This window comes from Osmerus mordax, chromosome 2, assembly GCF_038355195.1.
Source record: "Osmerus mordax isolate fOsmMor3 chromosome 2, fOsmMor3.pri, whole genome shotgun sequence".
Lineage (NCBI taxonomy): Eukaryota > Metazoa > Chordata > Actinopteri > Osmeriformes > Osmeridae > Osmerus > Osmerus mordax.
The window spans coordinates 17619101-17645435 of NC_090051.1; the positions used below are offsets into that span (position 1 = coordinate 17619101).

A 26335-nucleotide genomic window follows, 5' to 3' on the forward strand; every position below is an offset into this window, starting at 1 on the left:
GTTGAGCTGTATTAGTCATTTCTATATAGAGCCAGAGTTTATAATGAGGCTGCGCTTTTTACAGAAAGCCTGGCCGGAAGTGTGTGTGGTGTTGTGAAAAGGTGCAACGAGGTGTTTCTCTGGGTATTGTCCATGGGACACTTTGCTGTTGGCCATAAAAGGCTGCACAGAGAGTACAAACGCCAGACCAGGGCAGGTTCTACCATTTATTACACATATTACATTCTTAAATAAAAACGCTCCACTGAACAGTTCTTGCATAGATATCTTACAATACCAATTTAAAAAAGAATTATGAAACAGACCAGTAACAAAAATAAATTTTTTCTTCTTCCTTAATAAAGAACATTACCATACTAACATCATATAATACAAATAATAATATTTTAAACACTTTGTACAGCAAAATAGGAAAAAAAGAAGGAACTTAAAAAGAGAAAGTATAAGGAAGTGATCATGGCAATGAGTGAGGGGGAGGTAGGGGGTAGAGGTGGGAGGGTGAGGACAGAGGGAGTGTGGAGAGGGTTGTGTGGGGGTGTGGAGAGGTGGGAGGAAGGAGATGTACATGTAGGTGTAGCGCGCATTAACGAGCCTCCGCGGCAGGAGTAATAGAAGCCTAACTACAGGGAAGGTTGTCTGCTCAGCATTCATCTACAGCTCACTGAGGTGTGTAGTTGGCCGGCCTGGCTGACGCTTAGACCCATGGCTGCTGTCTCGGAGGATTATTTGTTACACACTCCAGGCACTACCTGACCACCCCAACCCACAGCAGCACTCCTCTATTCTCGAGTCTGGTAGCTCACGCGGAGAAAGCTACGTGTGCTACAGTACAGTCGTTTCCTTAGGTTAGATCTGATACCATTTCCTGCTCAGAGTGTGCTCAGAAGGTGGGTGGGTAAGGGGTGGGGGAGAGGAGTGTGAGAAGGGGGGTGAGAGGAGGGAGGCGGAGGGACACGGACGCAGGGGAGGAGAAAAGGGATAAGATTTGTGAATCCCTTATACTGACACATCAAGCATGGACAAACACAGCAGATACAGACAAAGTCACATCAGGATGCACTTCAACAGAACCACTATGACAACAATTGCCAAAACAGGACCAAACAAGTCCGCAAGTAATGAGTACGGATGTTAACCAACATGGCTATTTCGGTTATTTCAAGATGGTGGACTGGTCCAAAAAATCTAATCATGTTGGCTGGTCCTTAGTTGATCTAGTTGGTTCTTGTTATAAGTGCATCATAAGGTGTCACAAAATGTTAAGTGGATATTTGACAAAGTGCTCCAACAGACTATGCTAGCAGTGCACATGTAGTGTGTGCGGTAAATTTCCATGTAGTGACACGGCATGTTTGCGAAGACGAGCAGAAACATTAAAAATGAGTGAGATTCTGGATGAGCCACCGAATGCATTACTGTTGCCCAGCGCATTATGCTCCACCTTGGCTGCAGGCAACAGTTAGCTACCGTCTGACTCTGACTTGACATTTGAAATATGATACTCCACTGTACTATCTGCACTGTACTAAGAAGCTAATGGAAACTAATACTACATTAGAGTGGTTAGGCTGCTAGTCGACCTGCACTGCCACCCTAAAGATCTCGGACCATTAATTTACAACCGTGAACAACCATGAATGTAACTTTATCAAACATCAGAGATTGAAATGTCATGTGGGGTTGAAAGTAAAGTTGGAAAAGGTAGGGCTAAACTGAAATTGAGTGTTACGGATTCTCTTCAGATTCTCTCCTGTCATTCACAGCAGTTTACTTGCAAATCTGCTAATCTTTGGGCAAAGTGTAAGTGTGCATACAGAGTTCCTGCAGTTGATTGTGCATGGACCACTGCTGCAAGATGGAGTAAGAGCGAGAGAAAGAGAGGGAGGGATGGAAGTAAGAGAGAAAGGGCTGTCTGAACGGCACTTGTAGAGTAAGGGAAGGTGGGGAAGGGTTGGGGGGAGAGATATAGGGGGGTGACATAGACTGTGTTTTAAATAGTTAAAAGGGTTTTCCAGATTAACGCTAATCCCATCTCTAATCCATGAGATATAAATGCCGGGCTAATTTTGTCATTTGGTTAATCCCTAGGGTAAACAACATTTGTTTGTTCTTCAAAAAAATATCTCTTCAATTTCAATCATGTCTTCTAATAAATATATTATATATCTCTTGGTTTATAACTACAGCTATTGGGCTCATGTTGGTTAGATGGCATATTCCCCAGTGCTGTTGACTATTGAAACCATTTCACTAACAGTCCCTCATGCTGTCATATCCCCAATCCTCTTGGTTTCTCAGTGACCAACAGCTATCTCATTAGTGGGGCTGCGACTTGAGAGACCAGAGAGCTCCATGTTGGGGCCTGGAGCACTAATGCTAATCAGAGCCGTGGGAAGCTAGCCCACTAGCACTGAGAACACCACAGAGAACCAAGAGCATCTCCATGGCTGCACTGTTCTGTTCTGACAGGAGGCTTAAACACTAGGCTGGGAATGCCATGAAAATGGAATACATTTAACTGTGGAATACGTTTGTTTTTGATGTGAGGCTGAGATCGGTCCATGGCTAATGGGACTGAATGAGGGGACTGAAAGTGACTAAATATGTGTGTTAGCTTTGTAGAGTGAGGGGCTCTAAGAGAGCTTACCGAGCCGACACTGAGTGACATTTTTTTACTCACCGGCTAACTCACACCTATGCAGCAGAGTGTGTTTCTAAGGTATGTAAGCTCCTTATTTAAATGAACATGATCTGGGTGGTTTTAAGGGTCAAAGAAACAAGGCCAGAATGTAACCAAACAAAAGCATCGTCAGCCATTGCTAGATTGAAAGCTTTCACCTCATCAACCCACATACAGTACAATCCCTGTTCCCCACTCTCTGTACACACACACAACCTGCAGTCTAGCAGTGGTCATCATCATCATTACTGTATGTCGATCCTCCAACCAGCATCTAGCTGAGCTGTGCTGTGCTCTCACATGGGCATGCTCACAGACATACCATCACAAAGCTCTCCGAAAAGTGCCACAATCCACACATGATTGTACGTACTTATATAAGAGCGGGGCCATTCAAAAATCCCCTGCATTTCTCTGTTAATTTGGCATGACCTCGCATCAACCAACTTGGAGAAAAATAAACATTGTGGTAGCTTTGAAAAACAAGAAACAGAGAAGTCCAACGGAATCGGGAAAGCAGAACATCAGAGTCATCTTAATCTCTTGTTGTTTTACATTGTCTTTTTGTAGAGATATGGAGTGTGGATGTGTGCGTGAGTGTGTGATTGTGTGTGTTTGTGTAGAGAAGGAGCTGCCGCCAGTACACCTCATAGGGAGGCGATCCCCCCAGATAGGTCTGAGTGCCAAAACCTGTCCCTGGCTGGAGGGCAGGTCTGCGCTGGAGGTTTTTGGTATCGATTGTTCTGAGCTGCACCGTGGCCCCTGAGGGCTGCTCTGGGATCCGTTAGTAGAGTCTGGCATGGCTGATGCATGGTACTGCAGAGTCATTAATGGAATCTACACCCCCACCTCCATAACCCCCCCCACCCCACCACCACCCTACCCCACTCTTATACAGCAGCCAGCATAGGATGCTAGTAAGGGGCCCTTGGAGTGTATATGCAGTAGGAGAAAGGAGTCTGGCATAGAGGGGATAATGCCCTGATTGCAAGGCCATGTAGGAATTCACATACCTGGGGCAGAAGCAAAATCTGGTCCCAAGCTTTTAGAAGCTGATTGTTAACATACAGAGGCCTAGGCCCAACTATGGCGATTGTTTGAACATGAGAATGAGCTTGTTTCTCACTTCAAAGCCACAACCCTCCAGCAGATCTTTTTGTACAAAACAACAGTTGCTAAAATCCTACTGTGAGAGAATTTGGAGCAGAACAAATAATCCAGGAAGCAGTGTGCGTGTGTGTGTTATCTGAGTGTGTGTGAGTGACAAAAAGGCTTCCATGCAGTGTTTTGTTTTTCAACTGTATATTAACAATATAATTATTTTCGTATGTTTTACAGGTCTTATCTTGAAAGAGGAGCAATGAGTAAATAAAAAACTGTTGTGTATGTCCGTGTGTGTGTGTGTTAGTTTGTGTTCACCGGCTCTATGTATGTGATAGAGAAACAGAATTATTTTTGTGAATTTTCTTTTTGTATTTTTATGACGTTTTTTTCCTTTGTATTCTTTTTTTCGGATTTTTTTGACTGTATGAAAAAAAGTTGAGATAACATTGAAAAAGTCAGTGCAGACAATGAATAAGAAACAGGCAGGTTCCTCTAGGCTGATGTAGCAGACATGACATGTTCTTTCTGTCTCTGACTGGGGTTGGCTGTCTTTAGTCCCAGACTCATGTCCAGCCAACCAGTTCCCCAGTCCCCCTAGCACGAGGTGTGGCCATAAGCATGCCCCTCCCCTGCACAGGTTCCATGATGGAAAGTTCCAGAACCAGCACAAAGCTGCAGAACATGTTCCAGCTCTCCTGGCCTCCTTGGCTGAGTAGCGATGCCACAGCGGGGTCAAGCCAAGGTCTTCTTTTCAGACTGAGAGCATGGGAGGAAATCAGAATGAAAACCAGACGGCCTCCTCTTTCAATTCAGTCCAACAATATAAATCCTGCGCTTTTCAGAGTTTGTGTGACTTCTCCTTGTTCCTCAGTCTCCTTTGCTGTGAGTGTGAGATAGCTGCTACTAAGTCCAGTCTGTGCTGCTCTACAGGAGAGAAAGTCTGTTCTGTGGTCTCCCGTTTCCAGATCAACACATTCTGCCTCATGAAGTAGTTCAAATGTTTTTTTTGTGTTTTTTTGTGTTTTTTTTGTTTCTATCATCATTCAGTGAATTTTAAGACATTTCAGCCAAAGAGAGAAAAAAAAAAAACATCATTCTTGATAATTATAACAATAAATGTCTTTAAAAAAAACACAAAGGCAAGAAAGTGTCGCTGCGCATTTGTTAGTTTGCCTGTGAGGTGGCAGGCGTGAAGGTGAGACAGAAGAGCGCCCCCCAGAGGAGAGCCCTGGAAAGACAGGGGTCACAGCAGAGCTCCCCCAAGTCACATGACCCCAGGCTCACTCCAGGTGGAGGCTCTGCTGTGGGCCTCGATAGTTCCATCTTCATCCTTAACATAATCATCACCACCACCAACCTCGCCATCATCGTCCTCTCGTGCGGTTTTGGCTTGGTTGTTGACTTCACACAGAGTAGTTTGCTGAGATTCCTGTATAGCTGCAGTATTGTGTATTTTTTTTTTTTTACATGTTGCAAAAAACAAACAGTAAAATTGAGAAGAAAACGGTTGAATGGAGAGAAAAGATAAAAGTTGTTTTAAAACCCACTCGCTGTTTCTGCTAGTCACTCATGATTGTTATGTGAGAGTTGAGCACAGTCATTATAGGGCCTTATGATCTTCTCTCCACTCCAATTGAATGTACAGTAAAGAAACAGGTGAAAATGGGTCCTGTCGGACCAGAGTTTCGGTTTGGCAGTGTCTGAGTCCATAGCCCAAAGTAGGGCTTACCAAGCGATGCAATCAAAGAGTGTTGTGTAGACTGTAGAAAGTTGTGGAATATGGAAGTGTGAATCGAAAGAAAACAACAACTAGCCCCTCCCCTCTTCTACTCCATCTCCTCGCCGACCATCCGGTGTTGCCAGTTGTTCCAGGGTTTGATCCCCCACAATGCTTTGCTCCCCTGGTGTCAGGTCTCGGCAAGGGTGGTCTCTGGACGGGCTGAGGCGGAGCTGGTGTGTGGTTCGACATGTCCTGCCTCACTTCTCTCCTATCTCTCCTTCTCTTCTTCTTCTCTCCCTCTCTCTCTCCTGACTCCCCTTAGATGTGCCTCTTCATGTGCAGGGCCAAGTGGTCTGACCTGGAGAAACACCTGGATAGAAAGAGAGACAGAGAGAGAGAGAGAGAGAGAAAATGGGAGGAAAAAAAACAGAGTTATTTACATGGCAAGCCTGGGCAAATTGCTCTTTTGCCTCATTCCAACACCTTGGAATGTCTCACTGTCGCATCTGTCTGGAGATGCTGGTGCCACTTATGAGTCCCTGGCGATAAATGATTTTAATGTGGATAGTAAATGTGTTTATTAGAATAGATTATATCCCTACACAAATGTTTTTGGTTCGGGACCTAATTTGTAATATTTCTGCAACTGCTTTAACTTGGGATGCCATGGGACGTTTTCTGCCTTCTTGGCCAGGCTTTTTGGACTAAATAAAGGGTTAGGGTTACACTGCATAATATAAAATAATCTCTGTGGAGTAGTTTGGAGGCATGATATTTGATACTTTAGAGAGCTGATGAATACTAAATAACTTAACACTACAAATGCAAACGAAACGGAGTGATATTCATTAAATAACCAGCGATAAGAGACAGCAGATTTCCAGTTTCTGGCAGCGTGAGTTTACAGATGGAGAGGTACACACATGAGCTGTGGCATAACAAAAAAACCAACTCGACAGCATTTGCTCCTTTAAAGAAATGAATAATGAATAAGATCTCACTTATTTTTCTCACGTTAATGCCCTAACGTTCCAGAATGAGGACACGTCAGTTCAGCAGGAACCGTTCTGCTTCCTCCTTTATTAAGAGAAGTGGCCGTAATTCTTCCGAACGCCGCCACAAATCAGCGTCTGAATACCGGAGTTTAGGATTCATAAGCCGCTGGAGGTCGAACGCTATCGCGGAAACGCAAGTCGTCATTAGTAATGCAACATTTGAGTGGTGACTTTGCGTTGGTAGTGGCCGCAGGGCCTTCTGGGCGCTCAAATCGATTTAGCTCACACACTGGTTCCCACCGCTGGTAAGAACGATAAATAAAAGCAGTGGGTGAGAATGTATGCGACAGAAAAGCCACTTGTACTTTACTTTTATTGTGGCTTTGTAAGGATTATTGTATTACCTTCAGCCATACCATAACAAAGTATCACAATGATATGAATAAAGGAGTGGAAAACAAAATGTGGGAGAGTAAAAAAAAACAATTAAAATTTAACTTTGCCAAAGGCTGTATGCATTATTAATTAGTCCAGAAACAAAGCACAAACCCTGGTGAGCCCCTTTGAAAGGATGGCCTCTCAGCCAATTAGTAGCAGAGATTTGAACAGGTAGGGAACTATGGGAGTCAGTTACAGAGATAAATAGCTAGCCTCTCCCTCTCCCTGTCCCTCCCACCCTCTCCTCCCTTATTTCTTCTTTCAAGCGTGGGAACTGACCATCTCGAAATGGCAGCATGCCGCATGCAGGTTGCTATTTCGGGTATCTGATAAATGACTTTTTTCCATGTCTCTTTTTCTATCTTTCCCTTTCTCCTCTGTGTCTTTTATTGTTTTATTCAGTTTTGCCGCTTCCCCCCCCCCCCCCCCACCGCTGCTATCCCCTTGTCCCTAAGGAGCTTGTGCTGTACCTGTCTGTCTTGTATGGTGTAGTATGGGGTGTAAGTGAGGGTGGGGGTTAGGGAGAGAGAGAGGAGAGAGAGGAGCTGGTGGGGGCTGAGGGGGCTGGGGGGGTCACTGGACAGATGGCCCTGCGAGTCACTGTCAGGGGGCCGCCACACCAGCTGGCATGCCCCTGCCCCCTTCCACTCCTACACCCCTCCATCCATCCCTCCTTCCCTCCATCTCCCTCCTGCCCCGTGCCTTGCCCAGCAGGGGGTCCCAGCTTGATTAGGCAGGATTAATGATGGACTTGTGTGTCTGTTTGCGTGTGTGTGTGTGCGTGTCCCTAAAGAGAGAAAGTGGCAACACACTGTATTTACTGTTCAACTTTCCACGGCTGTCACACCATTTTGCCTGCCATTCTGATGGTAATGAATGTGTGTATGTGTGTACACGTGCGTGTGTGTGTATGCAGTATGCGTGCACCTCCTGGTCAACACGGCGAGTTGTTCCCTAAGGTGACGGAACAGGCTGCAGCACAGAGGGGAAATCAGTCTGTCTGCTGAGTGGCACGTCCCTCATTTGAGCCTTCAAAGGGTGTGTGAGAGTTTGCAGACGTGTGTGTGTGTGGGTGGGTTAAAAAAAGGAGCTGAGTTAACCTCTGTGCCAGCCTCTTGTTTATACGAGCTGCAGACATCTGACTGAGTGGGGACAGATGCCTAATGCACTGTGATCCATATTTATCTCTTAACTGTATCATTAGCATCCATCCAGGAGTGGCCGCAATCTGTTTCTCTGGAGAACGTAAACAAGGTAGCCATTTTGGATGAGGCTTTATATTGTTCACCCACCCACCTTGTAGCAGGACAGCTAATTCGCCTTCCCCCGTTCAAACACTGGGGCTCTATTGAGACAGTGGCTTTGATTTCAAACGCCTCCCATCCCATTCACATTTTGGCTTGCAATCACACAAATTCACAGTGTGTGTGTGTGTGTGCCGTAATTGTCCAAACACATAATCAGCAGAGGAGTTATGGTATTGATTGGGCTCCACTCTGGGTGTTCTTTATCATCTCCTCCTACTGCAGCGCTGTCTTTTTCCCATCCTTTTATTTACAGCTTTTCTACCCCCTGCCAGAATGTGTGTGTGTGTGTGTGTGAGTGTTGGTAGCTGTGTGTTTGATACTGTATCTGTGATTGGTCATGTTCCTGATGTATATCTACGGGAAGGAATGTGTTTTCTTGTGTCTATTTATGTGTATGTCTTTAATTGTGGCAGTGTTGCTCTGTGCGTGTGTGCGTGTGCCAGAACACGCACTACGACACCCAGTGTTCTGGTGGGATTACGACACTCCAGCAGTGTTCTGGTGGGGTTTAGGTTTAAATCCAAACTAGAAGGAACCGAAAGGCTCCAATTAAGGTTCCCTCAGGGGCGGGACGAAGGAGACACTTTCAAACACACACACACACACACGTACACATCCAAGACTCCAGGCTCTGGTAAAGTGGACCTGGCATCTGGGCTTAGTCAATTAACCAAAACAGTATGCCAGCTCCTAACGGACCCTTTGTTCGCCAATAGCCAGAATACATTTGGTAATGAGTGCTGGAACAAGGATTAGATTATGCACTCCCCCTGGTCTTTGTCTGGGTGAGAGGGCCAGCCCGGCTCTCCGCTCCACTGATACAGTAGCTAAGGCTGGACCTGGTCAAGCTGTGGACATGCAGGGTCTGTGTCATTGGAGTGGATAAAGGAGGGTGTTTCAAAGCTGTCCCCTTCTGGAGAGAGAAACAAGCGCTTGGTAATTAGGGTTCCACCCAGAGTGTGCTCAGTGTGTGTGTCTTGATGCCGGCGTGTAATTGAGTGCGGCGCCATGTGTGTGAGGTTGATGACAGCTTCCTGCTATTGTCACATGACAGCCTATCAGTCAATTCCTCTCTCTAATGCAAATTTAAGTCCACCGTACGCACAGACACACACACAGACACACACACACACCCACACACACTCACCCACACTGCTATTAGATTCAGACAAAGGGCTGCTCTTTGAGTCTTTGAGTCTCCAGGGGACAGAGAGGTCTGATGAGTGTCACACTTTGCTCCATAATGGATGAGAGTGTGTGTGTGGGTGTGTGTGTGTGTGTGTGGGTGTGTGTGTGTGTGTGTGTGCCAGAGCAACTTTAATGATACATCCACAACCTTACGTGTGTATGGTAGCCTTCTCTCTCTCTCTCTCTCTCTCTCTCCCTCCCTCCCTCTCTCTCTCTCTCTCTCTCTCTCTCTCTCTCTCTCTCCCTCCCTTCTCTCTCTCTCTCTCTCTCTCTCTCTCTCTCTCTCTCTCTCTCTCTCTCTCTCTCTCTCTCTCTCTCTCTCTCTCTCTCTCCAAAGCTCCCAATGCTTTTGTTATGTAACTTGATCATTTTAAGCACACACACCATGTTCTACTCTCTATTTGATATTTTCAGTGTGTGTCAGCACCCAGGTTGGGCAGGACAAGCAGTGAGTGTGAGGTTGGTCTATTCACGGAGTCTGGGTGATGGCAATCACGGGACCAGCCGTGTAGCGAAGAGATCGAGGAGGAGGGAGGAGGTATGGAAGAACGAAAAGGAGGGAGGAGGGAGAAGGGAGAGAGGGATGACAAGGATGTACGAGGTAGGAAAGAATGACAGGGACGAGGGATGGAGAAACACATGATGATGGAAAGGAGAACAGGGACAGGCTTGGTTCATATTAATAAATATAACCTCATCTGCTAAGTGTGTAATGATAAGGAATGTGTGTTTGTGTGTGTGGGTGTGTTCTTACTGTGTATGTTTCTGTGTGTGTTTGCGTCAATGTGTTGTTGTATGTCAGCATGCGTCTTACCTGTCGCAATGGTTACACTTGAAGGGCTTTGCCCCGGTGTGTTTGCGGTAGTGCCTTGTCAGTTCGTCACTCCGGGCGAAACGCCACTCACAACCCTCCCAGGAACACTTGTAGGGCTTCTCACCTAGAGAGAGAGAGAGAGCAAGAGAGAGACAAAGAGACAGGGAGAGAGAGAGGTCTGTCAGAAACATTATCATCATGAAACCTTTGTGAGTGGAGCTGCACGGTGTGAGAGAGGTCCCTGTGTGTAATAGTCCTGTTAATAAACCCAGACAGAGATTGGTTAATATGACAGATTCATTTATCTGTGTTTGCTGGCTAACACACCTATAAGGCTAGGTAGATACGACAGAGTTTTCAATAAACCAATCAGGAAAATGAGCCTACCCGGGAGCTCTAAATGAAGTCTTTCAGACAAGGCACGTTAATTCATAATCCCCCCGAATCACGCTGAAAATGAAACTTCCCCTCCCTCCCTCTCCCCCCACCTCTCCCCCCCTCCATGCCCCTGAGGATGGATCTGTAATTCAAATGAAGCGCTCCCCTGTTAAGCAGATGGGAGAGGAGATTTCTATTGTTCACAGGCTGTAGTTTTATCTCCTTGATAAAAGGCCTTCCGGCGGGAACAGGGGGGGGGGGGTGTTGTGGAGGGGGGGGGGGGGGGGTCCCAGGCCTGAAGATCCCCTCAAGGGGAAGCAGACTGTCTTCAAATGGGACGGGCACAGATCGGGGGGGATTGCAGGAGGGTTAGGGGATGTTATGACGGCGACAGTTGATACAGATCCTGGGGTGGTAACGATAATTGGGGTCTTAATGGCGCCTAATGGGGAGTAATACTGCGCTTCCAGTGGGCCAGCTGCCACCGTCTCCACTGATCACCGTGTCCACCAATCTTCCTAACTAGACTAAAGTGCCATTAAAGTGAAATCTAAGCGGCTCAATCGGAAGCGGCGGTAACGTTCCAAATCACGGGCGCCCGTGCGCCACGTGACCCGCTGGCTTTCGTGTGGCTCGAGAGACAGATGACGGAGAGTCGAGGGGGGGCAGTGCAGGGGTGGCGTGCGCCTCCAACTCTCAAACGTAGACGGGGGGATTCTGGTTTATGTAATGCGAGGAAGGCCTATGATCTGCTGAGCATTTGATGATGCAATAGGGAGTAAAGGATGAGATGGCAGAACGTTCGAAGACGGAGGGGAGAAGGGATCAGAAGAGAAGAAAAAAGGAGAGAAGAGATGTGGAGAAGGTGAGGCTGAAAGCTGTCATTGTACTTTTCCTTTCTCCTACTTCTATCTCTCCTCCAGTCTTTTCTTATATTTGCAGGATGACAATTTACCTCAGCATTACCTCAGTTCATGACCTGATTCCAGTGATACAGGAAATCCTGTCTATCACCGATACAGGACATACTGTCCATTGTAGATACAGGATATACTGCCCATCACAGATACAGGACATGCTGTATACTGTTTCAGGATACTGTCCCTCTACCCTCAGTGATAGGCTTCTGAAGAGGTCTGTCTTATTCTGTATCTCCCCCTGCACACCTTCACTGAGGAGAGGAGGGAACAGGAGATAAAAGGAAAGGAGAGGGGAGAAGAGGAGAGGAGAGAAGCAGGTGCCAGACAGGGAAACATTTCGCACCTCCTCTTTCCCTATCTGTAATTGGCCATCCCTCTTTTCCTCTGCTCTCTACATGCATCCTCCATACACACCCACCCACCAACATACACACACACACTCAAACACAAACACACACACAAACAAACAAACACCCTTCAATTTTTGACAGAAGGAGGGGGAGGCAGGGGCCGGCTTGGAACCACCAATGCCACGGCAACCAAAACGCCAGCCAATTATAACTCGACGAGGCGAGGATGCATGATGGAGTAGCCTAGCAACCGGGTAAAAGAGATTGAGAGAGAATAGGGGCGGAGAGAGAGAGGTGTAGCCAGCTGAATCTAGCAGCCGTGGACACCCTGTGCCACCAGCCAATTATTGCTAGCGCTGGATGAGTGTGATTCAGTTGCCTGGCAACCCAAAACCGAGGGAGCATGGGTTAGAGTGGAAGGAGGATTTAGGGATGGGGGGTAGATTTTGGGGGGGTTGGGTGTTGGTGGGTAGTTGGACAGTCTGAGTGCTCCAAGAACCCCCCCCCCCTAAATAAAATCAGCCATTTTCTGCCTCTCTTCTGTTTTTGCAATGGTCTCCTAGCAACCGGTCCTCTTCAACCAACCCTCCTCCCGCCCAATCCCCCCTCCAGCCCTCGCCCACCTCGCCATACTCCCAGCAGCATCACAGGTGCCGCGACTGCAGTTAATTACATCTCCTCAGTCAGCTGGAGACGGGGCAGAGTTATTATGATCTCTGAGCTCGCTGCAGGCACAGCTTCTGCTGGGAGACCGTCACAACCAAAGCAGCCCACAGCCAATCCCCAGCAAGATGCCCCCTCTCAGTTTCAGAGAGGAACATTGACTGGCTGACCTGACACTAAGCCTCTGCTTTGAATAGTTAAGAGACATGAATATTGAATTGTACCCTAAAGCCATGACGAAGGAAATATCTCAACAATTCTTATTGACTTTCTTTGTGAATAGGAAAACACACATAGACATAAACTGCCGCGAGGACCACCAAAAAAGGAAAGGAGGTTTTCTATCAGCTGTGATACTGTTATTGACGAGTCTAATGGAGCACTCCATCTCTCTCTCCTCTCTCCTTTCTGCCTCCCTCTAGCCCTCCACTAATCTTAATCTCTTTCTGTGTCAGTGATTTATGGACATAATAACCAAAAAAGAGGATTAAGCTAATTACATCACTGTACTGCTCTTGTAATGAACATATCGTTTGGGCAAACACGCACGCATACACACACACACACACTCGCACACAATCAGCCGCAGTGTCTTCAGGGTGTTGTTTTCCCTGCTCCCTCCTCCTGTTTTGGTGGGCGGAGTGGGGGGGGGCTGAGCGTCTTGCATCAGCTTGCTGGTGATTAGCATCGCTAGCCCACTTCAGAGCTGATGAAACCTGCCGAGTCAACAGCGGGCCTTGGGATCCACATTAGCCATGCTAATACCCGACGACATGTTATCTTGGGTTGCTGCTCTACATTAGCTAGGCTAACACTTAGGCTAAAGCTACACTGCGTTTCCCAAGGCTGCATTAGCCTAGTCAGGGATGCTCTCTGTCTGAAGTTCAACAAGAGTGCAGAAGTGGTTATGAGCTACTACAGGCGCAGAAATGTCTGAATTAGCAGAGAGAAGTCATTTAGCCTTGTCAGCCTATCAGTCATGTGGTAATCATGGAGCAGTGTCCGTCGGAAGACTGGGTGGTGACTGTGCTGCTCTCAATTAGAGCCTGGCTGCTATTAGAGACTGGCTGAGGAAGATGAGAGACTGTTCTACTGACAGTACAGGCTGTAACAGGCCCTTAGGTAGTAAAATATGTTCTCAATGTTTCTATGAGATCAACAAGACTATGTTGGATTGCATTTCACTTTCATGTTGAATTTGGAACACTGAGACATTCTGTAGTGTTGTGTCGGTGATTGACCTGGGTACTGTAGTCTGTAGTGTTGCTGGTGTGTGTTTGGTGGTGTGTAGTCTGTAGTGTTGCTGGTGTGTGTTTGATGGTGTGTAGTCTGTAGTGTTGCTGGTGTGTGTTTGATGGTGTGTAGTCTGTAGTGTTGCTGGTGTGTGTTTGATGGTGTGTAGTCTGTAGTGTTCCAGGTGTGTGTTTGATGTTGTGTAGTCTGTAGTGTTGCTGGTGTGTGTTTGGTGGTGTGTAGTCTGTAGTGTTGCAGGTGTGTGTTTGATGTTGTGTAGTCTGTAGTGTTGCTGGTGTGTGTTTGGTGGTGTGTAGTCTGTACTGTTGCTGGTGTGTGTTTGGTGGTGTGTAGTCTCACCCGTGTGGGTCCTCTGATGTGCCTTCAAGTGGGAACTCTTGGTGTAAACCTTCCTGCAGCCGTTGAACTGGCAGCGGTGCACCCTCTTCTTGTTTTCCGGGATGTCCCCCCCCAGCCCCAGGGAGCCCCCCCCTCCCTGCTCGCTGTCGCTCAGTGCCCCGCCCCGGCCTGGCGGGGACGGCAGAGAGCGCGTGGCCACCAGCTTGGCGGCCCCCAGTCCCACCTTCTTGGGAACCAGTTTGAGTGTGAGCGTGCCGTCGGCCGTGGCGGTCAGCGTCTGCATGGGCTTCACCAGGTGGCGGCCCAGCTCCGGCGAGGAGGGCGGCGTGAGGGAGGTGACGGCGGCGCTCAGCTGGGCGGCGTTGACTCCGCTGGTGGCCGTGGCGTCTTTCGCCTGGGTCCCGGCCTCCGGGGTCTTGCTGGTGTTGGGGGCCTGGAGGACTCTGGGTACCTTGGGGAGGGAGACGAGGAGGGGCGGGGGGCTGGGCTGGTCGGAGAGGCCAGGCAGGAGGGGGTCCATCAGGTCCTCGTCGCTGTCGCCAGCCGTGCCGTGCATGAAGGCCGGGGTGAGGAGGCAGTCGAGCTCCTCGTCGAACAACTCGGACAGACGTTTGGGTTCTGTCTGCAGGTACCGTTCCAGCTCTAGACATGTCTGGAAGAGACGGACACAGACACGGGTCAGGATAACCACAGCAGACACACGGAACACAACTCGGACCAGTCACTCACAGTGACTACAACCGCACGTGTCTCTTCGATTCACAGGAATAAGTATGACATGACAGGGACAATTCCCAAACATGCATCTGCAGCCCCAGCTTGATGCATACCATTAAACGTAGCTACGGGCACACCACGGATTTGCACATGAATTGGATTCCACATGACTTGATACTATGTATTCTGTTTCTCGGTCGGTGTTGACCATGTCACCTGCCCCAGCAAGTCCTCAGAGACGAGAGATTACTCTGTGATTGATTGAGTGTGCCTGCCGAGCTCTCTGGAGAAGTGAACTGTGCCGGCCTGCCTGTTTCCCTGTGCTTCGCTTCACACAGCCACAGAAATCAACCAGCCGTGGAATTTTCATTACGGGGGAGAGCAAGAGATAGAGGCAGAAGGACGGTAAGAGAGAGAGAGAGGTAGGTAGTGAGCATGAGGAAGAAGAGAAGAATGAGATGGCGAGAGACAAAGACATATACATTACAGAGAAAGAAAGAGAGAGGCTGGAGGGGCGTGTAGGAAACAATCAGCTGAAGGTTATTCTATTTCCACCGCTCCCTCTCACCTCTCACTTGAACTAGCACGCCCGGAGTGAAACCAAGAAAAATAGAATGTTTATGAACACTCTCGTCCGCCGATATGCGAACAGCCTACGCGGTCTTTATGTGGGTTTCTTTCTGCAGGGCGGGTCATTACACTGAGAAATGCCCTGCCATGAGAAAAAGAGAGAGCAAATGAGAGAGAGAGAGAGAGAGAGAGAGAGAGAGAGAGAGAGGGAAGAAGAGAAAGAGAGAGAGAGAGATCACAGCCCGGAGCAGTGCATGGCTCACTAAGCGTCCACTCAGCACTTTCTTTGGAAACGGTCCTACAATATTGTCCTGCAGTCACAGTGGCTAGTTGGGATATTAGACGGTTCCGTTTGGCATGTCAGAGCTAAAGCACTGTAGCAGGAGTGGGAGAGGGGCCCGGGCAGGGCAGCAGATCATCACAGCAAATTACAGCTGCCATAACTCTGTTATCCTAACTTCAGCACTATGACACCACCCATCCATGGCCTGAGATGTGCTGTACTCACTCTGTGGCCTGGCCGGCTAACTGGCCCATATGACAATGCCAGAGCCCCACTCATTTGGTGTGGCGTCTGCTGCATGGCGATAAGCTTTGCCTCTCTTTTTCCATGTCTTTCTCCCCCACCCTCCCTCCCCCTTTCTCTCTCTCTCTCTCTCTCTCTCTCTCTTTTGTAGGAGAATGTCTTCTTTTTCCTGGGGAGGTTCATTTGCATATGAGTATAAATCAAAGTGTTTTTCTTCTGGGGTGACGGTTTCAAACCAAACTTGGCTGATAAGCAGTGTGTGTAGAAACTGTACACAGGAGTGTGTAGATACCCAGTGTGTGAAGATAGACAAACAGTAACTTATGTCCTGCATACCGCTGACTCTTGCGCTAAGACAAGGATTCCGGCCACTCGTTTGTCCAGCTCATTGCTGTGATTTGCAAACACTTGTATCCTTTTCAGTAATCGCTGTAAGTAATATAATCTGCAGCCAGGCATACAAAAGACAGACCATTGTACCCACGCCCTTTCTCATTTGGATCAATCATCACTAATGCACTTTGAAACCAAATAACCATTGTGATCTAAAGAAGCTTTTAAAGGTCTAGCTAAACACAGTCCAGGACAGTGTTTTTGAGTGCGAGAGTGAGTAGTACTTTAATGATCCGTGGAGGGGGCTGTACTATTCCAGGCGCATTGATTGGCACAATACAGTAAACTGTAACCCAAAAATCTGGAAAGTAACATTATTATATCAATATCATAAGTACCTGAGCCAGCGTTGTAAGAGAAAAGTGAAGAGGAACATGCATATCTGCTAAACAATACACTGGATAGAACATTTCATCAGTGACCTTTATGTAACGTCTTCTCATATGTGTATCAGGTAACAAAGACACACAGGGCCTACAGTGATACAATGTGTCTGTATATGTGTGTGTGTGTATGTGTGTGTGTATGTGTGTAAATGTGTGTGTGTATATGTCTGTGTGTATGTGTGTGTGTGTGTGTGTATGTGTGTGTGTATGTGTGTGTGTGTGTGTGTGTGTGTGTGTACCGTGTGGCAGCCTGCTGGCTCACGACTCTGGCTGTAAGCATGAGGGGACTCACCTCCTGCCTGCTCTGTCCCATACCATACGGAGAAAGGTCACACGCACACACACACACACACACACACACACACACACACACACACACACACACTGCCTATGATGCTTAGAGGACACCACACAGAACTGACAAACTGGAGCGAACAGGAAACATGACTGTCATCGTGTCTACAGTCAATGACCTTCCGTTTGGGTTTACGGCACCAATGTGACTTGTTAAACACAGGATCTCCCGCACACTCATCCAAAGCTGCACTGTTAGACAATATATCAGAGAATATCAGGGGATCATATCTACTGTATTGCTGCTTTAAAACTAAACTAGGAAGGTTAAAAGACTGGCATCAGTTGTGTTCCCAGATTAGGATGTCATGTCAGCTCCACTAGCCTACATTTAAATAAAAAAGATACCATTTGTACATTTCCCCCATGACGCCCTCCTCCTCTTCCTTAACCTCCCATCCCCTCCTTCCTCCATGGTGCCTGGCATACAGCTTGGCGTGGAGTGTGTTCGGTGGCTGCTGAGCAGCCATCAATAATGGATGTGGATCCGAGGGGGTTCGTAGCCCCGGCGCTAAGAGTCCCTGTCAGACAAAGGAGCAGCGAGGACGCAGCATCGCAAACTGTTATTAGTGCATCCAGCTGGAGTCCAACGGCACACAAAGGGGAAATTATCGCCAGTATCGGAGTCGGTTAGTATCCTCCCTCCCTGCCTTGGCTCCAAGCTCGGGATAATAAAGTCAGCACATTATCTAAACTAATTCTTTCCTATTATCTCCTCCCCACATCTAGTAGGAGCGTGTGTGTTTTCTCTTTGCCCCCCCCCTCCCTACCATTTTTGGGGGGGTTCAGATTCATATTTTTTTCGCGTACAAATAGGTTTTAATTAAAGCTCTTTGGCTTTCATCACATGCCGTTTGAAGCTTTACCTCTTGATGCTAAACTGATCTCTCCGACGCTCTCTCCTCTCCCTACACAGCATGCACTGATGAGTAATTATCCACTCAAACGACCCAGCAAAGAGAGACTCTTTATTCAGCTAATTTGTGCGTGTGTGTGTGTTTGCGTCTGTGTGTGCATAACAGAGAAGTGTATAATGACTGGTGGCCTATGAGCCAGAGCCCTTCATTTCAATGCAGAACACCTCCTCCTCATCCTCCTTGGGACTTCAGGGGCTCTAGTGGTTAGTCTTACCGAGGGGCCATTTTGGAATCTGCGCCCCCAGTCTGTGGAGTCCATCCAGCCTTTCTTCTCCACTGTAACCCCCCCCCCCCCCGACAACCCCAGAGCCAGTCTTCACCAGTGTATTGTGAGCCAGAGAGGAGTCAGGGTGAATCGTGCCCTCCCCCACCCCCCCTCCTCCCTCTGGTGCCCATAACAACAAGCCTGGGTGCTGTAACTCTGCCATGACTATTATCCTCCCATGCTGCCTGCCGCTGTGTCGCCCGCGTCCAAGATCATAACCATTACCCTGTAAAATTTGGATGCCGGCGAACTTGATTCATCTCCAAGATGATTTCCCTGTTTGCTCAGCCCCGCGGACACAGTCCTTCGCCGTTTAGCGTTCCGGCGGCAGCCTTGGTAGTGGTGGGGGACTGAAGGGAGAGAGCCTATAGAAGCCTCCGGAACCTGCTGCACCATTAGCTCAGTAATGACGGCACAATTACCGTGGTGGGGGCCATTGTGGAGAAGTGACAAGCCTGAGTAGCATCAACAGCAGGAGTTCACATTTCCCTACCGCCTTCCATCCCTTCCTCTATCTTTCTCTCTCTCTCTCTCTCTCTCTCTCTCTCTCTCTCTCTCTCTCTCTCTCTCTCTCTCTCTCTCTCCTCTCTCTCTCTCTCTCTCTCTCTCTCCGTCTCCCTCCCTCTCGCTCCCTTCCATATTCCTGGGATAGAGGGAGAAAAAAAAGAGGGAAACGGAGAGAGCGAGTGAGCGGGAAATAGAGAGAGAGAGTCTTGTATCCATCTCTCAGTCAGAGGTGGATCCTATCTGTCCCAATGACATTTTAACCACCATCCCAGCAGGCTAGCACCACAGTCGTCTGCAGCCCACACCGTCTCCAATAGGATTTCACGGATTTGCTCTTCCCAGCTCGCAATCTCCTCCATTCTTCCTCTCCCTATCCCTCCCTCTCTCTGGCTGGGGATCATGTCTAGGGGAGCGTCTCTGTCAGTTCCTCCCAGGTCTGAGGGCCAGCTATGGGGGCCTGGCATGACCTGGCCTGCCCTAGCTTACTGGGTGATGTCACGTGGGGGTCAGGGGGGGACAGTGGAGGGGGAGGTACTGTCACATGAGAGGGCAACAGGGGAGTGTGTGTTTGTAGGGGGGAGGACAGGGTCCCCAATCACAAAGGCCAAAGAAGAGCAGACAGCCCAAGCACAAGCATAGAGACACACGGCGACCCAGCACCTTATGCAAGCTGCACGCATCGAACATGGAACACACACACACGTACACCACACACACACACACAGCATCCACCCATCCCCCCCTTATCTGAGCCGCAGGGTTCCTGACATTTAGAGGGATACAGTTACTGAGGGAGGCAGTAAATACGAGCCTTTAGTGCGGGAGCGCACGGCCATGTGTGTGTGGGTGCTTTTCCTGCCTTAATTGAAAAGCCGTCGTAAAAAGCAGTGAACTGCAGACTATCAGAGGCTGATTTCTGACAACAAACAGACCCAACAAAAGGAGGGAGATCAGCTCAATACTAGAGGTTAATGGCTGTTGCGCCGACTACCTTGTGAGAAGCCAACATACGTCCTCTTTGATCTGAAAACAACATTCATCCACTCCCCCTGTCTCCTCACTCTCCCTCCTTCTCTCTCTCTCTCTCTCTCCTCTCTTCTCTCTCTCTCTCTCTCTCTCTCGCTCTCTCTCTCTCTCTCTCTCTCTCTCTCTCTCTCTCTCTCTCTCTCTCTCTCTCTCTCTCTCTCTCTCTCTCTCGCTCTCTCTCCTCTCTATCTCTCTCTCTCTCTCACTCTCTCTCTCTCTCTCTCTCTCTCTCTCTCTCTCCCCCCTCTCCCCCCCCCCTCGCTCTCTCTCGCTCTCTCTCTCTCTCTCTCTCTCCCTCCCTCTGTCTCTCTCTCCTCTCTCCCTCTCTCTGAGACAAGACCAAGGTCTGCCAATCGAATGTCTTGTTCTTTCAGAACTTTAATCTCCACCAAAGAGCAAAAAGAAGAGCTGTCTGTTCAGAGCATTGAGAACAAGAGAAGCAACATCACATCGGAGTGTACAGTCTTCCTCTGACCGTGTCACTGTCTCCTAGTTCTCCCATTCTACCTCCACACGCTGTTTCTGGGGCCATACAGTAGTAAACTTCGCACATTATTCATGTACATGGGTAAATAGCGAATATATAACGTTTTAAATAAATACGAGCCAGTCATAAGAATGTCCTGAGGCTCAGGCTGTTATTGCCTTGTTTTTGTCCGGAGAACATTCCCTCTCCTCTTCCACCATTTACCCCCCACCCCCACAACTCCACCCCCCAGTCTCACCCAATGAAATTTTAATCAACAGTCTATGATGGAGGGCCACCACTCAGACACTCCCGCTGTGTAATTGCCCTCCCTCCCTCTTTCCTTCTCTCATCCCTCCATCCCCCCCATCTCTGCACCTGTGTCAAACCCCTCCCCTGTCTCCCCCCTGTGCTAGCGGTTGTCCCTCCCTCCCTCCCTCCCTCCCTCCCTCCCTCCCTCCCTCCCTCCCTCCCTCCTCCCTCCCTCCCTCCCTCCCTCCCTCCCTCCCTCCCTCCCTCCCTCCCTCCCTCCCTCCCCTCCCTCCCTCCCTCCCTCCCTCCCTCCTCCCTCCCTCCCCCTCCTTGCCTCCCTCCCCTCCCTCATCCTCCCTGCCTCTTCCTCTCCCCTCTCTCACCCCCTCTGCCACCCTCTCCTTAGCCCGCCCTCACAAAGCACACGTCCCTGACACATTCTCTCACAGCAAAGCAATTAGCACCCCAGTACACCCCACCCCACCAACCCGCCCAGCCCCCAGGCCCCCCCCCCCCCCTCCTTTCCCCTCGCTCTAGTGCACCCCTGGCCCTGGCTAATAAACACGAGGTCATAAAATAAATGAATAGCGTAGACACACATGCAGAAGAGAAATGCAAACATCTGTTAGCAGAGACAAGGCAGATATGCCCTTTCAATTTGGGGGATAATTTAATCCTGTTTCTCTTGGCCTCTGGCCACTGGCACGCGCGTAGGCAAGCCACCGATGACAAGGGCTTGGAACGGGGGTGTCTCCTTCCCTCTCTCTCCCTCCCTCGCTCCCGCCGGGTTATTTGTCTACTCAGGCAGCTCGTCCTCCAACATGCGGCATTTGTCGACGTTGTAAAAATGATGTGCTTGCTGTCCACAATCCATTTCTATAGGGATGGCTGCTGCACGCAGCAAGATTCCCCAACCTCTGACAGACACTGCAGATTCTGAGAGCGGGACCACTACCAAGTCCTAATGTACTGTGTGCTACTCACTGTCTATATAGCAACAGTAATGGAAGGACATTTAAATGAAAAATATTAGAATGAAGGTAAATCACGCTATTGTTTCATATGAGCAGTGCTGAACGGTTTATCGCACAACGGCAGGGTATTCTTGACTGTTATGATCAGAGTGCAGTGCCTGTTTCATCTACAGATTTCACTCCATCGTTGGAAAGCCACTAAAGTTCTGAGTATGCGTACTGTTTAATAATGAACACTTGACTTTTTGAATGTCATTGACTTGCCATACCTACAATATTCCTGATGGGAGCATATATAAGTTGAACCATCTCTTAGAGAGGCCATTGGGGCAAAGAGCACTAGCACTTACATTAAGGGTTTTATTGAAAGGCATAGTACATCCAGATTAAGAGGAAGATAGAGAGAATCGGAAATCAGGCAGACTCAGTTCGCCTCAGTTAGAATGTGAAAGCCAGCACGCTGACTCACATCAGGATGCTTTCTGTCTGGGATTCTGTCTGAGTTTTTCTTTGTCAGGCAGTCACACCACCATGGTCGCCCCTATCAGACAAACAGGAGGAGAGACAGAGGGAGAGGCATGTCCCGCTAACCAATAAGAAAGCCAGAGGGAGAGATATTGTTCTTGTTACCGGGGGAGAAAACACCTACGACTGTAAAAACCTGGATTTACTGCCTCATTTGGCCTTGCCTAAAAATATCCCACCTGACGCAAGCTCAGGTGTAAGGGGGATACAGTACAGAGGCCGTCGGTGGAACTGTGTGAGCGTGCTCAGAATCCGTATGCCTGTGATGTTCAATGTGTGTCCTCTTAACGTGTCGTTTTGATTCACTGTGGGGCTGTGCATTGTGTGTCTGTGCGCGCATACGTCATTTAGTATGATGGGGTCTTAAAGGTACACTATTGCCTGTGCGCACGTGTATTTAATGTGTGTGTGAGTTGGGGAGGGGGGGCTGTGTGTTATGTGTTTGTTATTGCCTGTGTGTGTGTGTGTGTGTTCATGCCCTGCAGCCAGAAGAGAAGTCAAATGGCCCTGGCCCCCTGAGAGGCTTGCAGGGGCCACAGGAGAAATAAGGAAGAGCGATAGCTCACAGAGGACATGGCCCTATTAGCCAGCTAGCAACAGTGCTCCATGAATTATGGGGGAGCACGCTGGCAAACAAGCCCTGCAGGCCCTCCTCACTGCAGGCTCGGAGCCTCAGAGGGCTCAGTATTGCCAGGTTTGGACAGGGGGTCCTGGATCCATACATCACTATTAGATTCCCAGCCCACACTCCACAGCCCTACAGCTCCATCTCTCTGGAGTGTATCTGGCTATATGGCCTAGGCTCACCGTAGGGGGGGGGGGGGGGGGGGGAGAGTCCGGGTCTGGTTTTGCGCCATACGGCGTTAGCCTTCCAGGCTAAAGCCTGAGAGGTTCCAAACAAGTCATCCGTTCTCAAGATCGCTCGGTCACCGTAGCCTGTCTGTTACTGGTCTGGTCTGCATGGCTAGTGTTTCAGAGGCTGGGTGTCAGACTGTGTCAGAGGTTTAGAGCGATTTGGGTAATCACAGCGCTGGAGGAACGTCAACAATGACTGTGACTGCGCAGAGAGACCGGTCTAGTCTGCTATGATGGTGTGGGGAGAGAATGTTACCGTTCTGCAATCATCTGTCTCATTGTACTGCTCCTGATGTTTATCTGTCAGTCATCCAAGGAACGTGATGTATTAGAGCTTGCACGTAACTTCAGTCTTCTTCAAACGCGCACGCACACACACACACACACACACACACACACACACACTCACACACACACAGTCAAGCCTGGCCCCAATTTGTATCCATTTGTCTCAGTGGGTGCGACACAACAGACACCTCTATGATCACACACACACACACACACACACACACACACACACACACATGTACACGCTCACATCCATTCCTTATTTAGTCTCTCTCACACATAAATTGGCTATGCAAGTACCCAATAAACACAGCCCTAATGTAATCTTGCTAAGTAGTCCTATAAAAGCTAGTTAGGCTCAGCTCTGTATTGTAGATAAGGGAGGACTACATATTCACTAGTGTGTTTCAATATTGACTCAGTCTCATTTCTCCCTGCGCTGTCGATCACCATGGTGAGGGGGGACACCGTCCTATTTCAGTCCCGCAGCCTGTTTCACATCCGCTTCTTGCCCTCTCCTCCCTGTTCTGTCCATCCCTGTTCCGCCTGTGTCTCACACGCACGCCGCCACCAGGCCTGCTCTCCTCCAGCCAGCGTGCTCTGTCTATCCTCTCCTCTTCCTGGCTTCTCTAGGGTGTGTGTGTGTGGGCAGGCGGGCTGCAGAGCTATTCCTCAGGGAGGGAGGATGAACCAGACGGACGCTCACTCAGATGAGGGAAAGAGACACGCACAGGCGTTACCATGGCAGCTTGCTAGGAGACCGCCGAATGGGATTTCTTTTTTTTTTTTCTTTAAGAGAAACAACTGACACACGTTGGTAGCTTTGTGTCTCTCTGTGTGAAAGAGGATGTTCTGTCAGAGGGAGACGCAGCGCTTTCCAGTCTCCTGTAATAGGCCTCGTTAGGAGGAAACTAGAGGTTCTGCTTCAGAGTCAAAATGGCCGCCTTTGGCTAAGAAGTAAAACAGGTGTGGAAGTTTGCATGAGGGGGAAATGGTTGCATAATCTCTCCTTGAATGCCTAAACTGTAGGAGGTGAAACTGTAGGAGGTGAGCTTTGCCGTGTATGACATGATACCTGGTGACATCTCTCTGGCAGAGCATTGGGGCTATGTTCAGTTTCACAAACTATCTGAGACAGCTTTATTATGACATCTGCACTTATGAGGCCGAAGGGAGTGTGTATGTGTGTGTGTGTCGGCAGGAAAACCATCATCCTCAACAGTAATGTTGATGTCAAAGCGGTGGCAACTAACTGCAGCAAATAAAACCAGCAACAAACAAAAAAAATACTGTAGAATAGAACCGGACAGGGTGAGGCTGTAAAAAGCACTGTAAAAGTCATTCTTCATTCCCTGACTTTAACAGGAGAAGGGTACAAGGCAGCTGTAAGGAGGCATAGCCCTAGTCCGATTATTACACTTTATGCATTGTGAACACATGCTTCAAACCGTCGCACTACCCCAAGAGCTGGAGAAGAACGAGCCAGACTCACTCAGGGCTTGATAACTAACTTAACTAGTACAGTATCTCCATCCTAACGGCAGCTGTGAAACCCGTCACTCCCGGGCACCCTGCTGAACGCAGGCCTAATGATCACCCTCTGGTCAGGCACTGAAGGAGAGCGTTATGCAACAAAATGGAGATGAAGCAGAGGCATTCCTCCGTGTTAGGAAAGAGTGATGGCAGGCAGGCAGACCAGCATGCAGGCTTGCAGACAGGCAGACAGACAAGCAGGCAGGCTAGTCGGCTTGTAGGAATGCAGGCAGATAGGCAGGCAGACTTGCAGACAGGCCCACTCTTGCGGCGTCTCTGAAGCTGCCTTCTCAGCTTAGGCTCTGTGCTACAAGAGTTCATATCCTGCAGAGAACCAATCAGTGAACTCAGTCCTCCTCAGAGGTCTCATGCCAGAGCAGCGACACGCTCTGCTTTCATCACATCGGCAGGCTCACGGCACACAGAGGGGCCGTCCACTCCAGCAAATTCAAGGTATATTTGGCCAAACCCCAACATAGCTAATAGCCGCTGTAGCTAATTAGCCATGTCCACCAGAGCTTTGCGTTAGCTCAGCTGTTCATGCATCATAGAGCCGGAGGATATCAGCTGGGGTTATTAGCTATGCTATACATCTATGTCTCTGATATTAATGGTCTGGATGAACATGTGAGGGCCCAGTCTTCTATCTATCAACCCCCACCCACCTCCCCCCCCTCACACACGCACACACACAGACACACACTCCTGAGGCCGCAGTGTGATCACCAAGTCACACAGAGTGCAACGATGGGTGGGGGTATGTATGGGAGGGGGACTCCCGGCACAGCACTAATGAAAAGCCCAGAGGCTCTCATTGTGTCATAATTAGGTGGGGCCAGCACATCACTTCAAAGGGTTGGCCGAGGCATTGGCTGGACAACCATGACTGACTCCAGGGTTACCTGGCAGGCAGGCTAACAGACACCCAGTGGGAGAGGTGAGTCAGAGTGAGCAGGGTTTGTCAGGTACCTTATTTGGTTTCAGGAACAAGTACAAGCCATCATATTTTGGCCATCTGACCGTCCACATTCCTATTTAGTGAGAAACTGTTCATTGAATAAAATATAGAGGGGTTATTTGAATGCTAACTGCCTGTTTGTGTCAGCTACAGTTAACTGTATAAGACTGCCGTGTCATAGATGATGCCAATCTGGGAAACACTGTGTGTGTGTGTGTATACGCGTGTGTGTGTGTGTGTGCGTATATACGTGTGTGTCAGTGGGTGGGTGGGAGTCTGAATGGTGATACTGAAGGACAGTGTGTGTGACCCCCTCCATCTGCGCAGCAACACACAGAGTGACTTCTACCTCTGACAGTGTGCAGCTGCAGCTAATGAATACACTCATTTAAGAAAGGGGGGGGATGGGGTGTGTATGGGTGTGCATCAGTGTGAGTGTCAGTCAGCCTTTGGGTGTGTTGATCTGGGCAGAGTGACAGCTATTTCTACATACACCCAAACAGTCATTTCTCCGGGGGGTGGGGGGGGTTGGTTGGTAAGCCCCATGCCAGGGGTCAGGGGTCATGGCAGAAAGGAGGGGACAGGGTCACATTGGGTCACAGAGGGCCTGCGTTAACCCCACTCAGACGCTTTATCAGCAGGAACATGTCACACACACAATACCCTCTTGATC

General features: G+C 48.9%; 1 protein-coding gene across 1 annotated transcript in view; it reads right to left on the reverse strand.

Moving 5' to 3' along the window:
* Positions 1 to 3573: 3573 nt before the first annotated feature.
* The window catches only part of klf7b (Kruppel like factor 7b), a 23816-nt gene continuing 1054 nt past the window's right edge, over positions 3574 to 26335 (reverse strand). The window contains exons 2-4 of the mRNA XM_067261111.1: positions 14151 to 14802; positions 10247 to 10370; positions 3574 to 5874 (exon numbers count right to left, since the gene is read on the reverse strand). Of these exons, the coding sequence (XP_067117212.1) occupies positions 5823 to 5874; positions 10247 to 10370; positions 14151 to 14802 (828 nt within the window). The 3' untranslated portion in view covers positions 3574 to 5822. The remainder of the gene's footprint in view (positions 5875 to 10246; positions 10371 to 14150; positions 14803 to 26335) is intronic.